The 16,562-nt window shown below is 44.5% G+C and overlaps 1 protein-coding gene across 1 annotated transcript in view; it reads left to right on the forward strand.

Annotated features, from left to right (window-relative positions):
* Positions 1 to 16,562, forward strand: part of LOC117870324 — a 132,926-nt gene that overhangs the window by 42,509 nt on the left and 73,855 nt on the right. The window contains exons 13-16 of the mRNA XM_034757424.1: positions 4,046 to 4,066; positions 4,705 to 4,725; positions 11,376 to 11,396; positions 11,981 to 12,001. Coding sequence (XP_034613315.1) covers positions 4,046 to 4,066; positions 4,705 to 4,725; positions 11,376 to 11,396; positions 11,981 to 12,001 — 84 coding nt within the window. The remainder of the gene's footprint in view (positions 1 to 4,045; positions 4,067 to 4,704; positions 4,726 to 11,375; positions 11,397 to 11,980; positions 12,002 to 16,562) is intronic.

Here is a 16,562-nt window from a genome sequence, read left to right on the forward strand (position 1 = left end):
AAGGGACACATTTCTGTTTAGCCAAAGTGAGCAGAGATGCCTCGTACTTGTGTGAACAGTGTAGATAACTTCTGCTATGTTTGTGGTGAAGTGACTTTTGCATCACAAAAGCGCAGTATAACCACTATGGTTAAGAAAGCCTATCACCTTTATTTTGGCTGCAAAATTGGAGATCAGGACAAGAGGTGGGCCCCACACATATGCTGCAACACTTGTGCAACAAATCTTCGCCAGTGGTTGAACAGGAAAAGGAAATCTATGCCTTTTGCAGTGCCAATGATTTGGAGAGAGCCAACAGATCATACCAGTAATTGTTACTTCTGCATGGTGCCTCCAGTTGGGAAAGGTATGTCAAAGAAGAAAAAGTGGACTGTGCATTATCCAAACATTCCATCAGCTATACGCCCAGTACCCCACGGAGAAGGACTGCCGGTTCCAGATGCACCAGAATCATTCTCACTTGAGTCAGACGAGGAAGAGGGAGAGGATGAAACTTCTGGTCCTGAACCATCAATGTCACAGGACCCACATTTTCTCCCATCTTCCTCTGAACCACACCTCATAACACAAGGTGAACTGAATGACCTTGTCAGAGATTTGGAACTACCGAAGAGTAAGGCAGAGCTGTTGGGCTCCAGACTACAGCAGTGGAATCTCCTGGCAGGTGATGTTAGGGTTTCCATGTTCCGTGACCGTCAAAAGAATCTTGTCCCATTCTTCTTCATGGAAGGTGATCTTGTAGCCTGCAACAACATCGATGGTGTGATGGCAGCCCTCAACATCGTTCACGAACCAGATGAGTGGAGACTGTTCATTGATTCATCGAAGACGAGTCTTAAAGCTGTTTTACTGCAGAATGGCAATGTTTTGCCATCAATTCCAGTTGGTCATGCAGTCCATATGAAGGAAACTTATGACAACATGCTCTCTTGCTTGGTCTGCAGACTGGATACACAAAGTACTGCTGTTTTCTCTGGGAATGGGATAGTCATGCAAGAGATTCCCACTACATCAAGAAAGATTGGCCACTCCGACAGTCATTGGAGCCTGGGAGGAAAAGTGTTCAGCATCCACCACTTGTTGAATCAAGGAAGATTTTGTTACCACCCTTATACATCAAGCTGAGTCTGATGAAGAACTTTGTCAAGGCCATTGACAAAACACAAGCAGCTTTCAAATACCTCCGTGGAAAATTTCCAAGGTTAAGTGAAGCTAAGGTAAAGGAAGGTGTCTTTGTTGGTCCTCAGATTCGTGAACTTCTTCGAGATGATGCATTTGACCATGCACTGCGTGGCAAGGAAAAGATGACATGGAAAGCCTTCCAGTTAGTGGCAATAAATTTTCTCAGAAACGACAAGGCAGACAACTACAGGTTGTTGGTGGAAAACCTCCTCAAGGCATACAAAAGCCTTGGTTGCAACATGTCACTAAAGATACATTTTTTGCACTCTCATCTAGATTTTTTTCCACCGAACTGCGGAGCAATGAGCGACGAGCACGGCAAGTGATTTCACTAGGACATTGCAACAATGGAGAAACGCTATCAGGGCAAATGGAGCCCATCAATGCTTGCAGACTATTGCTGGACAGTGACAAGAGATGCTCCATTTAATGAATACAAGAGACAAGCCAAGAAGCATCCAGTAGACACTGAATAGGGCTAAACTATGTACATAATAGTTTTTTGCCTTTTGTTTCATAATACATTTTATTTATATAACCCTTTTGCTGATTTTTAAAGTGTTACATAAACAGGACAGGTGAACTATTATCCTGTAAAGCAACCATAAACACATGAAAAGACCTAGGTTTACAATTTATGATTAAAACTCTACTATCTACACAATATACATAGACATAAAATGTAAAAACTTACATATCTTAGCAACAGTAGCCAATCAGTTGTTTTAATTGTTATATTTGAATTCAGCACATCAAAATACATAATAAATAGCACATTTTATCTCTGAAGCAGACGACTTCTCAAAAATTGTAGACCAGTGTTATCATTTCCTCATAATTTAGTGAAATAACCACAGTTGGAGTTGCAAGTGCTCAGTCACTGCCTTTCCTCAAATGCAATTATTTTGTTTTTCTTCTGGAAATTTAAACAAAAACTTGTCTTCCATTTTTGATAAAAGTATGAAGAATGGGTGATTCTTCATTTTACTAGGGCTCCCAGCTCCCTTAAAAGGGAGGGGTACCTATGCGTGCTTGAAGCCTGGGTTCAGAATCAAACCTGTCACTGGCAGCAGAGGAGTTCCCCATGCCCTGCAGTCCCTGACTCCTGGCCACTTTTGTTGTGCCTCACAGGAGTCAGAGGCTCATTCACTCCCCCCCGCTGCAGAGACAACTCTCTGAGGGAAATGCCAACATTGTATTTCATGTAGCCCCCTTCCTTCCTACTCCTGGCTGGCTTAAGCCTCCTATGTGCTGCTTGCTAATCAGAGTAGCTTGTCTTCCCTCCTGGGTTCTTTATTTCAGTGCCTGGTGCCTCCACCCAAGGTAACTCCTGTCTGTGCTTGGGACACAGGGGTGCTGTCTCTTGGGGAAATGACTAATTCTACTTATCTATTTGCAAGAAATATAACCCAGCACATGAAAAACACAATACACTAATATAAGTCCCAACAAATGAAAGGCCACACTCAAAAATAACAATATAATGCAGGGAACTTTACTGTGGACAGGGAACAAAGACTCTAGGGAAGCAACAAAAGAACAGCTATACTGTGTCAGACCAATAATCCATCCATCCCAGTATCTTGTTTTCTGACAGTGTCCAGTCCCTGATGCATCAGAGGGAATGAACGGAAGGGGAATTTATCTAATGATCCATTCTCTGTCATCCAGTCCCACCTTCTGATAGTCAGAGGCTTAGGCACACCCAGAGCACTGACTTGCATCACTGACCATCTTGATTAATAATCATTGAAGGAGCTATCCTCCAAGAACTTACCTTGTTCTTTATTTTTTTGAACCCCATTATACTTTTGGCCTTCACAACATTCTTTGGCAATAAGTTGCCCTTTCTATATCCCTTCTATACCCCTCCCCGCAAGGTCCCACCCCTGCCCCACCTCTTCCCATTCCCACTCTGCCTCTCCCCGTCCATTACATACCCTCACCTAAGAGCACCCCACCCTCATTCCGCCTCTTCCTTTCCCCGCTCCTCCCCCCAGTGCCTCCTGCCATCTGCAGAAGAGTTGATCAGTATTGGGCAAGAGGTGCTGGGTTGGAGGGGGAGGAACTGATTGGTGGGGCCTGCTGGTGACTGCAATTTCTAGTGTACCCCATTCACCGGAGCTCACACAAGCCCTTCAGTAGGAAAGTGTTCACTAGGCCCCAAACCAGAGGACATGGGAATTATCTTAATTAGGACTATAGGGGTTATATTAGCTCTGAATTTGGCTCTGTTGCTGGAATACTGTGTGCAGTTCTGGTGTCCCCAACTGAAGAAAGAAGTTGTCAAAGTGGAGAGGGTTCAGAGAACAGCATGATTAAAGGATTAGATAACATGTAGAGCTCAACCTATTTAGCTCACCACAGAGGAGGTGTGACTTGATTACACTCTATATGTATGTAAATACAGAACACATATGTGATAATTCACTCTTTAGTCTAGCAGAGAACGGTCTAGCAAAATCCAGTGGCTGGAAATTGAAACTAGGAAAGTCAGACTAGAAATAAGGCATACATTTTTAAGAGTGAGGGTGATTGCCCATAATAACAATTTACCAAGGGTTCTGGTGGGTCCTCCATCACTGGAAATTTTTCAAATCAAGATTGTTGCTTTTTTTTCTATAGGATTTTCTCTAATACTAACAAGATTGTGTGGGAGAAGTTCTCTGGCCCATGTTATAGATGATGAGAGTGCTTCCTTCTAGCCTTAGACAAAATGAAGTTTAATTTGTCACTTGCTCCCTCACAGCTATTCTCCAATAAATACAACTTTTGATATTTTAACTATTAGTTACCCTTGTTCTTGTCCATATTATTACAAAAGGTGCTATTGTTATCTTTAAATATTTTTTTTCTTTTTTAGGAGACTTGGAAAAGAAAATAAGTAAGTCTGTGTCCTTTTTCTTCTGTGTGCTCTACTGCTGTGTAGGAGTCTTGTAGAATGAAAAGAAAAATCATTGATTTATTAGACCTTACCCAACTTTCCTGTTTTTGATACAGCAGCTTACTTGGCTAATTTTGTCAATAACATATATGAGCACTTGCTGGTTCTGAGCACTGGTGCTCATACATAGTTGAAATTTAAATACACTCACCCACTCCTGGTTTGTAATCTCCAAGAACCATAACACTATTGCAGAGACACAGTATGAAAGACAACCTACATATTGAGAGCACTCTTTATTGAACAGCAAATGGAGTACAGCACATGATGTAAATGGTGTTATTGCTCCTTTCATAGCAGAATCCATATTAGCAGAGGAGCATAGTGTGTCATATTCAGCTTTTGCTAATTAGTTGTGGCCATGAAGCTTCTTCTTAAATTGATTAAAGCAAGACTATAATCTTCTCTATCTACTACATAGTGTGATAGGAATGGGGCTCGCCCAAAGATTGAATAGCTAGCTCACTACACATGGCCAAATTATGCTAATCATCAAAGAATCATTCACCCTCTTCAGTAAATAAGTCAATGGATATACACTGAACTGTTTTCTTCTCCTCCCCATTTTTCTTTTGCAGAGGAACTCCTGGAGCAAATGGGTGAGTTTGCCTACTTTACTCAATACTTACAGTCCATACTGATTTATACCTGCCTCTGGAGATTTCCATTACTTGCATCTGAAGAAGTGAGGTTCTTACCCACGAAAGCTTATGCTCCCAATACTTCTGTTAGTCTTGAAGGTGCCACAGGACCCTCTGTTGCTTTTTACAGATTCAGACTAACACGGCTACCCCTCTGATACTTGACAAAACTTTGTGTGCCCTGTTTTGGTTCCAACAATTTCAACTGCAGAACGGATGCATGCCCCGTGCATCTGAGAAAAGGAGGTTACTCTGGAATCATGGTATGTCATCGAGCTGAGACCTCACCAGCGCTTTGCAAAGAAAGTCAGAAGGGTAGGGGTTCAAGGGCAGTTGGGCATGAGAGAAAAATACATCCATGCTCTAAAGGAACAGAACATGTCCACTGAATGAAAAGGCTCTGGATGGTGAGTGTGGCAGGACCCAGTTGCTAGTGCTGTGCCTGACCTTGTAGTAGCTGAGGCCATGCAGACACTCCACCCTGTGCCTCCGTGATGGAAGGAGAATTGTCCTCCCCAAATAACTTTCCCCAACCTGGGAACTCACATCCTGTGCAGAGCACCCAGTGTAGGCTCTTTGATAATCTCCATGAAAAGGAAGTGCTGATAGTCACAAAGGAATGTTTGCTAGTGTTATATCCTTGGGGGCAACAGTTTTAGGAAGAAATCACTGGGACACAGAGAGCTGTAAACCTTGAAGCAGCCATTTATTGCTACACACAGAACTAAGCAAAAGCCAGCCCAAACAGGCTGGGCTATCCCCTAATAATCTAACTCAGTTGCCATAGCAACACAAGATTCTATTACCACGACAACAAAATACACAACATATTCCTCCCCCCTTAATAAGAATGTCCCCAAAATAAAACAAACACTAACTAGAGAAGGAGGGTAGACTGCCTCCATTCCCAGCTAAACCACAGGGATTATTTTGCCCCTTAACCGTGGGTTTGCCCTAGCTAAAGATCCAGCCAATGAGGAGGCCTTCTGTCTCTAGGTGGATTACAGCGGACTTCTGGTGTTGTTGCACCCAAAAGTGTCTTGGGCGCGGGCCTGACAATGGGCTAAGGGTTCGTAGGGCGAAGGGGTGAGGATGGGGTATCAGCTCGTGCCGGGCAGAGGACTATCTCTGCCGCTGGCAGTAATGGAGGGGAAAAGTCAGGAACAGGTGACTCTTGATTCAGTGTCTCGCCGGAGGTGGTGAAGTCAGGCAACTCAACTGAAGATGTGTCCTGAGGACTGGCATGACCTTTCAAAGCTGATCTACATGTCGCTGCCAGGTGAGATCCTCTGCAGTCTGGACTGTGTAGGAAACAGGTCCCGTTTGAGTGATGACAGTGGCAAGGACCCATTTAGCTCCAGAAGTATAATTCCAAGTCAAAACCAGCTGTCCTGGGCTAAAGGTTCGGTCTTTTGCTCTTGGTGCACGCCTGATGACTTGATCTTGCTGCTGACATTGCACAATTTGTTGGGGTTCAGAAGGTTTCAGCAGATCAAAGCAAGTGCTCAGCTGTTGTCATCATTAGAAAGGCCGGGGATGCCTGGGTTGTAGCATGAGCTGTGTTTCTGTAGGATAGTAAGAAGGTGTCCAGATGCTTTTGAATGGATAAATGTCCCCTTTCAGCTAATCCATTGGTGGATGGATGATATGGTGCTGAAGTGATGTGGTGTATCCCATTTGCCTTCATAAACTTTTGAAACTCCTGAGGGATGAACTGCGGTCCGTTGTCACTCACAAGTTGTTCTGGCAGACCGAAATGACTAAAGAATCCTGGTAGTTTTTGGATAGTACTCTCTGCAGTAGTGGAGTGCATTATAGAGACTTCTGGCCATTTAGAATGGGCATCTACCACCACCAAGAACATGCTTCCTTCAAGGGGGCCAGCGAAGTCAACCTGAATATGTTGCCACGGGTTTTCAGGCCAGTCCCATGGATGTAGGGGTGTCATTACTCACACCCTGACATGACATACAAGCTCTTGCCTTCTCTTCAATAGCACTGTCCAACCCTGGCCACCAAAAATAGCTTCGTGCAATTTCCTTCATGCGCACTATTCCACAGTGACCGGAATGGAGCTGTTCTAACATCTGTGATCTCAGTGGTGGTGGGATAATGACACGTCTCCCCCACAACAAACAACCAGATTGGATTGATAACTCCATCCTCCTGGACATGTAGGTAACAAGGTCGTGTGAGACCCGAGAGATTCGTTGAGATGTTCCATGCATCATCAGCTCCATATCCTGGGACAATATTGGGTAAACCCGAGTTGCCTTCTTTACCTGAATAGCGGTGATGGGTGTATTCTCTACCTGTTCAAAGTAAAAGATTTCCTTCTGGGCAATATCTCAATGATTGACCGGCAAAGGCAGCCTTGAGAGACCATCTGCATTGCCATGCAGAGTGGATTTCCGATATTTGATTTCATATGTGTGCGCAGAAAGCAACAATGCCCACCTTTGCATATGACTAGCGGCTAATGGAGGAATGCCTGTGTGGAGTCCAAAAATTGAAGTCAGGGGACGATGGTCTGTGAGAAGAGTAAACTTCCATCCAAACAGGTACTGATGAAACTTCCGAATTCCGAAAACGATTCCCAACGCCTCATGTTCGATTTGGGCATAGTTAGTTTCTGTTTTGCTTAGAGTGCGTGAAGCAAAAGCAATAGGTCTCTCTTCTCCCGAAGGCATAATGTGTGACACGACTGCTCCCACTCCATAAGCGGAGGCATCACAGGCCAATTGTAGGGGTAAGGATGGATCAAAGTGTGTCAGAACTTCAGAATTTAGCAATGCATCCTTAGCTTTGTTAAATGCAACATCACAGGCTTCAGTCCACTTCCAGGCCTTGTTCTGCCCAAGGAGTTTGTGGTTTTAGCAGTGTGAGATAAACTTTCCATAATAGTTCAATAGTCCTAGAAACGAGCGCAGCTGGCTAACATTTCGAGGTGGAGGAGCCTCCACAATAGCCTTAACTTTGGCAGGGGCCTTACGAAGACCTGTAGCATCAATGATGTGTCCCAAATGTTCAACAGAGGGCTGGAAGAATTCACACTTATCTTTGTGGACTTGTAGGCCATACTCTTCCAGTCTTTGTAGGGTAGCCTCTAAATTCTTTAGGTGATCCTCCTCATTCCTTCCAGTGACCAGGATGTCGTCCAGATAGCACTGGACTCCTGGCAAGCCACAGAAGAACTGGTCCATAGCCCTCTGGAACTGGGCGGGAGCAGACGTTATTCCGAAGGGTAGGCGACAGTATCAATAAAGCCCCTTATGCGTCATAATAGTCAACAGCTCTTGGGACTTTTCATCGACATGCATCTGTAAATATGCTTGACTCAGATCAATCTTACTGAACTTTTGTCCCCAGGCCTGCAAAGAGGTCATCGATTCGGGGAAGCGGGTATTGCTCTGCACATAATACTGGGTTGACAGTGACTTTAAAATCACCGCAAATCCAGAGGGAGACATCTTTCTTCATTATTGGAACAATAGGAGTTGCTTATGGGCTATGGGTAACTGGTATTAGGACTCCATTTGTGACCAGGCACTCCAGGTCTGCTTCAACTTTTGGCCTGATGGCATATGGCAGAGTTCTGGCTTTCAGATATTTTGGTAGACTGTCAGGTTTAATGTTCAATGTCACAGTGATTCCCTTCATACTTACCAGATCCTCTCCAAAAACAGCAGCATGTTTCCTTAGTATAGTGGTCAGACCGGTTTCTTCTTTAGTCACTCGGTGCACTTCTGCCCAATTCAGCTGGATTTTCCTAAGCCAAGACCTACCTATTAAGGCTGGGTAATTACCTCTCACCACAAACAGTGGCAATTTTGCAGCCTGTCCATTGAGCTTCACCTTAACATCAGTAGTGCCCAACATGGGCACAGCTTCTCCTGTATATGTCTTCAGCACTGTTTTTGTTGCTTTAAGTGGAAGATGCTGTAGCTTTTCTTTATACACAGTCTCGGAGACCAGTGAAACGGCTGCACCAGTGTCCAGTTCCATGCGTATAGGTTTGCCGTCCAACAACTGGGTTACCCAGTATTCATGTGAGCCCACTGCCAAAGACAAAACGTGGAGTGGCTCTTCTCCTTGTGAGGAGGTATCTCCTTAGTCATCCTGGGTCTGCTTTAGGATATTCAGATTTCCCTTTTTGGTCTGCTAGACCACAGGTCTCTTTTTCTTTTGTTTACAGTCACACTCAATGTGTCCCTTTTTGCCACAGTGTCTACACACCAGGTCCTTACACCAGCATTCTGATGCAGGGTGACCCGGCTTACCACAGCGGTAACATTCCTGACTCCCCACAGTTTTGTGGGTAGGTTTTTGTGACACCTTATGCACCCTAGGGGATGCACCAATGGATTGTGCCTCCTTTGTAGCCAATTCCATGGAGACAGCAATATCAATGGCCTTCTGTAAGATAAGCTGAGCCTCTGTCAATAGGCGCTTCCTTATAACTTCACTATGCAGGGGACACACTAACCTGTCATGTAGGGCATCGTTTAACATCTCCTTAAATTCACAGTTTTCTGCAAGCTTTCTCAAAGTTGCTACAAATTGTACAACTGTTTCATCTTCTTTCTGGTCTCTTTTGTGGACCCTATATCTTTCAGTAATTATCAGTGGTTTGGGAGAAAAATGGGACCCCAGGATTTCCACAATATCACTGTAAGACTTAGTTTCTGGCTTAACAGGGTGTAGTAAGCTGCGTAGCTGGGAGCAGGTCTTAGCCCCTACAACACTTAAGAATAGTGGCACCTTCTTCTCTTCTGTAATGTCATTTGCAATAACAAAAAGCTCAAAACGCTCAGTATATATGTGCCATTGCACTATAGTCTCCTCAAAAGGTTCCAGTGGCCCTGTAAGTGTAGCTATGATTTTAGTTTCAGTTTGCAGAGTCAGAGCAAACAAGCCAGTTCTCACCCCCTTCCAGCAGCAAACAAGGTTTGTTTGTTTGTTTTTGTACCTTAACTTCTACTTCCTTCTGTTGCTGGGGCAGCACAAATATCCCATCCTTGTCGCCATGTTGTTATATCCTTGGGGGCAACAGTTTTAGGAAGAAATCACTGGGACACCGAGAGCTGTAAACCTTGGAGCAGCCATTTATTGCTACACACAGAACTAAGCAAAAGCCAGCTCAAACAGGCTGGGCTATCCCCTAATAATCTAACTCAGTTGCCATAGCAACACAAGATTCTATTACCACGACAACCAAATACACAACAGCTACAATAGGAAATAGAACCTAGATAGTCTGTCTTCCGGTCTCGTGTATTCACTATGAGAGCAAGGTGTTGGTAGAACCTTTCCATGGGAATGTGTCTATTTCAGGTAGAAAAAATCTTTTTGTATGAAAAAAAGAACAAGAAAGAAGCAAAAGCATCTCAGTAGAGTCAAAAGTTTCTATTTCCTCCATATTAAAAAGGCACATTCTGATTTCTCACTTCAAAACGAAGGGGATATTGTTAAGGTTCGATTCAGTTACGCAATCATGTGGGGGCAGTGTATGCACATGTGCCAACTTTTTGATTTCCTCGGGGGTGCTTGACAACCTTTCTGCCCCAGGCCATGCCCCTACTATACCCCTTCCTTCAAGGCCCCACCGTTGCCCTACCTCTTCCCGCTCCCACTCTTCCAGCCCTATTCCACCGCCACTTCCAAGAGCGCCCACCCTCATTCCGTCTCTTCCTTCCCCCGCTCCTCCCTCCTTCCCCCCCAGTACCTTCTGCCCTCTGCAGCAGAGCTGATCAATGGTGGGCAGGAGGCATTATGGTGGAGGGGGAGGAGCTGATTGGTGGGGCCTGCTGGTGAATACAATTTCTCTCTCAGAAAAACTATACCCCTTTCACTGGAACTCACACAAGCCATTCAGTAGGAAAGTGTTCGCTAGGCCCCAAACCAGAGGGCATCATGATGATCTTAATGAGAACTATAGAGGTTATATTAGCTCTATATTTGGATCTCTTGCTTGAATATCTGGTGTCCCCAACTGAAGAAGGAAGTTGTCAAACTGGAGAGGGTTCAGAGAAGAGCACCAGAATGATTAAAGGATTAGATAACATGTGTTATAGTGACAAGACTCAACGAGCTCAATCTGTTTAGCTCTCCAAAGAAAAGGGGTGATGTGATTACACTCTATATGTATGTAGACAGAGAACAAATAGTTGATAATGGGCTCTTCAGTCTAGCAGAGAATGGTCTAGCAAAATCCAATGGCTGGAAATTGAAACTAGGAAAGTCAGACTAGAAATAAGTCATAAATTTTTAAGAGCGAGGGTTAGCCATTGTAACAATTTTCCAGGGTTTGTGGTGGATCCTCCATCATTAGAAATTTTTCAAATCAAGATTGTATGGTTTTTCTAAAGGATCTGCTCTAATGCAAACATGAATTGTTTGGGGGAAGTTCTCTTGCACATGTTACAGATGATGAGAGTGCTTCCTTCCGGCCTTAGACAGTATGATGTTCATTGTGTCACTTGCTCCCTCACAGCTATTCTCCAATAAATACAGTTTTTGATATTTTAACTATTAGTTACCCTTGTTCTTGGCCATATTATTACAAAGGGTGCTATTGTTATCTTTAAATATATTTGTTTCTTTTTTAGGGGACTTGGAAAAGACAATAAGTAAGTCTGTGCCCTTCTTCTTCCATGTGCTCTGCTCTTCTTTTTGATAGAACAGATTACTTGGCTCATTTTGTCAATAACATATATGAGCACTTGCTGGGTCTGAGCAGTGCTGCTCATACATTGTTGAAATTTAAGTAGACTCACCCACTCCTGGTTTGTAATCTCCAAGAACCATAACACTCTTGTAGAGACACAGTATGAAAGACAATGTACACATTGAAAGGACTCTGCACTGAAATAAGCAAATGGAATGCAGCTCATGATGTAAATGGTGTTACTGCTCCTTTCATAGCAGAATCCATATTAGCAGAGGAGCGTAGAGTGTCATATTCACCTTTTGCTAATTAGATGTGGCCATGAAGCTTCTTCTTAAATTGATTAAAGTCAGAATATAATCTTCTCTGTCTACTACATAGTGGGATAGGAACGGGTCTAGTCCACGGATTGAAAAGCTAGCTCACTACCCATGGCCAATATTTGTGCTAATCAACAAAGAAAGGATCTCATTCACCCTTTTCGATTCATAAGTCAATGGACATACACTGAACTGTTTTCTTCTCCTCCCCATTTTTCTTTTGCAGAGGAACTCCAGGAGCAAATGGGTGAGTTTGCCTACTTTACTCAATAGTTACAGTCCACTGAGCAAACTTTGTGTGCCCTGTTTTGGTTCCAACAACTTCAACTGCAGAAGGGATGTTCTCATTGCATGCCCCGTGTATATGGGAAGTGGAGGGTCTATGTAGTTTACTCTGGAATCATGGTATGTCATCGAGCTGAGACCTCACCAGCACTTTGGAATGAAAGTCAGAGGGGGAACTCTTAATATGGAAAGGCCAGAGCATCCCCTTGGATGGGAAACTTCTGCTGGAAACTTCAGGGGCCTTTAATTGCATCCTGCATCAATGAGTGGGGTTCTCCCCTCACACAGCAGAGTGCAGAGCATGCCAGAATAACCACAAATCCTAAGAGTCTGACAGATGCCAGGTCTCATGGTCAGAGGTCTTGTGCCTTTCTGCCAGAAGAGTTTCCTGGATGCCTCTGCCCCTGGCAGCAGGATGCTGAGGGTGCTGTCCCCCTGCATGCCTGAGATCTCCAGGAAGAGCTGTTAGCCCCTTTATATACGATCCCACCTACTGTTCCCCAGGATGATATCCTTCAAGAACCCACTCACCATTCCTGTCCCATGACTGGACCAGTCAGACACACATTGTCTGTAATCTGACCAGGTGCAATTTCTTTCTCAGGACTCTGAAGATTATTTTAGCTCTGTCTTTGCTTCTGCCACTGGAATAATGTGTCCAGTTCTGGTGTCCCCAATTGAAAAAGGAACTTGATAAATAGGAGAGGGTTCAGAGAAGAACCAGGGAAATGATTAAAAGATTAGAAAGCATTTTGTTGTGATAGACTCCAGGAGCTCAATCTATTGTGCTAAACAAAGAAAAGGGGTGTCTTGATCACACTCATGATCATGTACATTAAGTACATGAGGAACAAATATTTGACATCAGACTAAATTTTTGCCCACTATACTCTCCTCTTTCCAATTAAACCAACCAGTCCATCTTCCTTGTTCTTCTCTAAACCTCATGGGAGCAAACAGAACCAAATAGTATATACCCTGGATATCAGACATGCACGATCATTCTACATTAAGAGAACCAAAATCTGCCTATAGTCACCAAGACTTTTTATTTCAATTTTGGAATGACCTACAGGTTTTGCCATTTTCAAGCAGTTACTGTGTAAATGGATTTCTGGATGCATCCACCTTTGCTAGAACAGGAGGATATACAACTCTCACCATGGTTCCCAACCAATTGCACCAGGTCAATATCAGTCACAGTAGCATTTCTCTTATCAATCAAAGATATATATAAAGTAGCCACATGGGCATCCCCAAACATGTTTACAAAACATTAGGCAATAGATCAGATCTCAAGATTGGACACATTGGTAGGATTTACTTTATTATTGTTAATTACTCATGCAACTCCAAAGCCCCTTCCATCCACTGCGGGACACTGCTTGACAATTACCTGCAGTGGAGCACTCACAGGGACACTCCTCGAAGAAGAAGAGAAAGTTACTCACTCTATGTAGTAACTGAGGCCATTCAAGATGGTGACTCAATGAGTGTTCCACTACCCACCCTTCTCCCCTTTACTTCTGAGTTCAATTTATGAACCAGGTGGTAGAGAAGGAACTGAGGGGGGTTGGTTGTGCGGCACAGGATAGACACTGACAAAGGCATGAGACAGAGAGATTGGCAGTCTGGTTAGTCAGAGGGAGAGACCTAGACATGCCCCATCTTTGTCTGAATCCAGACATCCTGAACCCAAAGGAGGACCTTTTGTGGAGGATGAGGAGAGAATAGAGGAGGAAACTTCACCTCGAACCAACTTTTTATCATCTTCACCGGACGACACAGTGATGCCAACCCCAACCGTCCAACATCTGCTAATGCAATGGACATGGACTTCTGATTTTCTTATTTTCACATCCCATACCAAACTCTCTGGTAGTCAATGCATAGAATAAAAGGGGGAGACAACATCACTCCAAAATGACCCCCAATGACAAAGACTGGAAGAGGATAGATCTCTCAATGTCAACTCTATAATTCAGAATTTCCTATTATGAGGCTTTGTCAAGAGCAACATCAGTGGTCATGAGACGGAGTTCATGGCTACACCTGTTGGGATTCTTAAAGGAAGTGTAGGATGCAGTAGAGGATCTGCCATTCCAAAGCTCCAAACTATTTGCCAACTGTGTTGATGAATCCCTTCATTCCCTAAAAGATTCAAAAGCAGCATTGAGATCACGCAGCATTGATAAACAGCACAGAAGGAAAGACCAGGTAGATATCAGCCTACCCAAAGATCTTGACCTCTGGCTTCCCTTCCAGCTCAACAACATTAGGACCTGAAGTGAAGATAACAGAGAAATCCTTAAAAGTAGACAGCCCCAATCACAATCATCTACATCTCACCCACCTACCTCAAAAGTGCAGTTTTGATAACTTGACCGAGACAACTCCACCTTGACCATATGCTGCCACCACCAGAAACTATCCATCAGTTTGCTGACCATCTGACTTTATTGGAAGAGAAGGTTCGAGGTCTGGAGAAACAAGTATTGATCCTGCGTTGCATACGAGAAAATGAAGATTTCCTGGACAGATGTCAGGATATGCTTCTACGGGCACAAAGTTCTGAAGAATCGGAGCTGGCTGCGCAGAGGGGACTGAGAGACAGTGAAGAAATTTGGCAGCATGTGACCTTCAGAAGAAGAAAGAGGAGCGTCCATGTACCGGCAATGGAGATAAAGGTGAGCAACCATTTTCATGTTCTTTCCACAGGTACTAATGCAAAGATTGGAGTAGATGATACATCTGAGGGAAGGGAGCAGAAGGAGACTCCACCGATTGGAAGGCATGAGATGCACAGTCCTAGGGATGGGGGTTCCACGACCACCACTCCCAAGAGAAGGAGGAGGGTGGTGGTGCTCAGGGACTCCCTCCTCAGGGGGACTTGAGTCCTCTATCTGCCGCCCCGACCGAGAAAACTGAGAGGTCTGCTGTTTGCCAGGAGCTAGTATTCATGATGTGACAGAGAGACTGCTGAGACTCATCAAGCCCTCGGATCGCTACCCCTTCCTGTTTCTCCACGTGGGCACCAATGATACTGCCAAGAATGACCTTGAGCCGATTACTGCAGACTACGTGGCTCTGGGAAGAAGGATAAAGGAGTTTGAGGCGCAAGTGGTGTTCTCGTCCATCCTCCCTGTGCAGGGAAAAGGCCTGGGTAGAGACCGACGAATTGTGGAAGTCAACAAATGGCTACGCAGGTGCTGTCAGAGAGAAGGCTTTGGATTCTTTGACCATGGAATGGTGGTGTGGTAGGAGGAGTGCTAGGCAGAGATGGACTCCACCTAACAAAGAGAGGGAAGAGCATATTCGCAGGCAGGCTGGCTAACCTAGTGAGGAGGGCTTTAAACTAGGTTCACCAGGGAGAAGGAGACCAAAGCCTTGTGGTAAGTGGGGAAATGGGATACCGGGAGGAAGCACAAGCAGGAGAGGGCAAGAGGGGAGGATTCCTGTTTCATACTGAGAAAGCAGGACAATCAGCGAGTTATCTTAAGTGCCTATACACAAATGCAAGAAGCCTGGGAAACAAGCAGGGAGAACTGGAAGTCCTGGGACAGTCAAGGAACTATGATGTGATTGGAATAACTGAGACTTGGTGGGATAACTCACATGACTGGAGTACTGTCATGGATGGATATAAACTATTCAGGAAGGACAGGCAGGGCAGAAAAGGTGGGGGAGTTGCATTGTATGTAAAAGAGGAGTATGATTGCTCAGAGCTCTGGTACGAAACTGCAGAACAACCTGAGAGTCTCTGGATTAAGTTTAGAAGTGTGAGCAACAAGGGTGATGTCGTGGTGGGAGTCTGCTATAGACCACCAGACCAGGGGGATGAGGTGGATGAGGTGTTCTTCCGCCAACTAGCAGAAGTTACTAGATCGCAGGCCCTGGTCCTCATGGGAGACTTTAATCACCCTGATATCTGCTGGGAGAGCAATACAGCAGTGCACAGACAATCCAGGAAGTTTTTGGAAAGTTTAGGGGACAATTTCCTGGTGCAAGTGCTGGAGGAACCGACTAGGGGCAAAGCCTTTCTAGACCTGCTGCTCACAAACCAGGAAGAATTAGTAGAGGAAGCAAAAGTGGATGGGAACCTGGGCGGCAGTGACCATGAGATGGTCGAGTTCAGGATGCTGACACAAGGAAGAAAGGAGAGCAGCAGAATACAGACCCTGAACTTCAGAAAAGCAGACTTTGACTCCCTCAGGGAACTGATGGGCAGGATCCCCTGGGACAAAAACATGAGGGAGAAAGGAGTCCAGGAGAGCTGGCTGTATTTTAAAGAATCCTTATTGAGGTTGCAGGAAAAAACCATCCCGATGTGTAGAAAGAATAGTAAATATGGCAGGCGACCAGCTTGGCTTAACAGTGAAATCCTTGCTGATCTTAAACGCAAAAAAAGAAGCTTACAAGAAGTGGAAGATTGGACAAATGACCAGGGAGGAGTATAAAAATATTGCTCAGGCACGCAGGAGTGAAATCGGGAAGGTCAAATCACACTTGGAGTTGCAGCTAGC

Source organism: Trachemys scripta, unplaced genomic scaffold, assembly GCF_013100865.1.
Source record: "Trachemys scripta elegans isolate TJP31775 unplaced genomic scaffold, CAS_Tse_1.0 scaffold_26, whole genome shotgun sequence".
NCBI classification, from domain to species: domain Eukaryota; kingdom Metazoa; phylum Chordata; order Testudines; family Emydidae; genus Trachemys; species Trachemys scripta.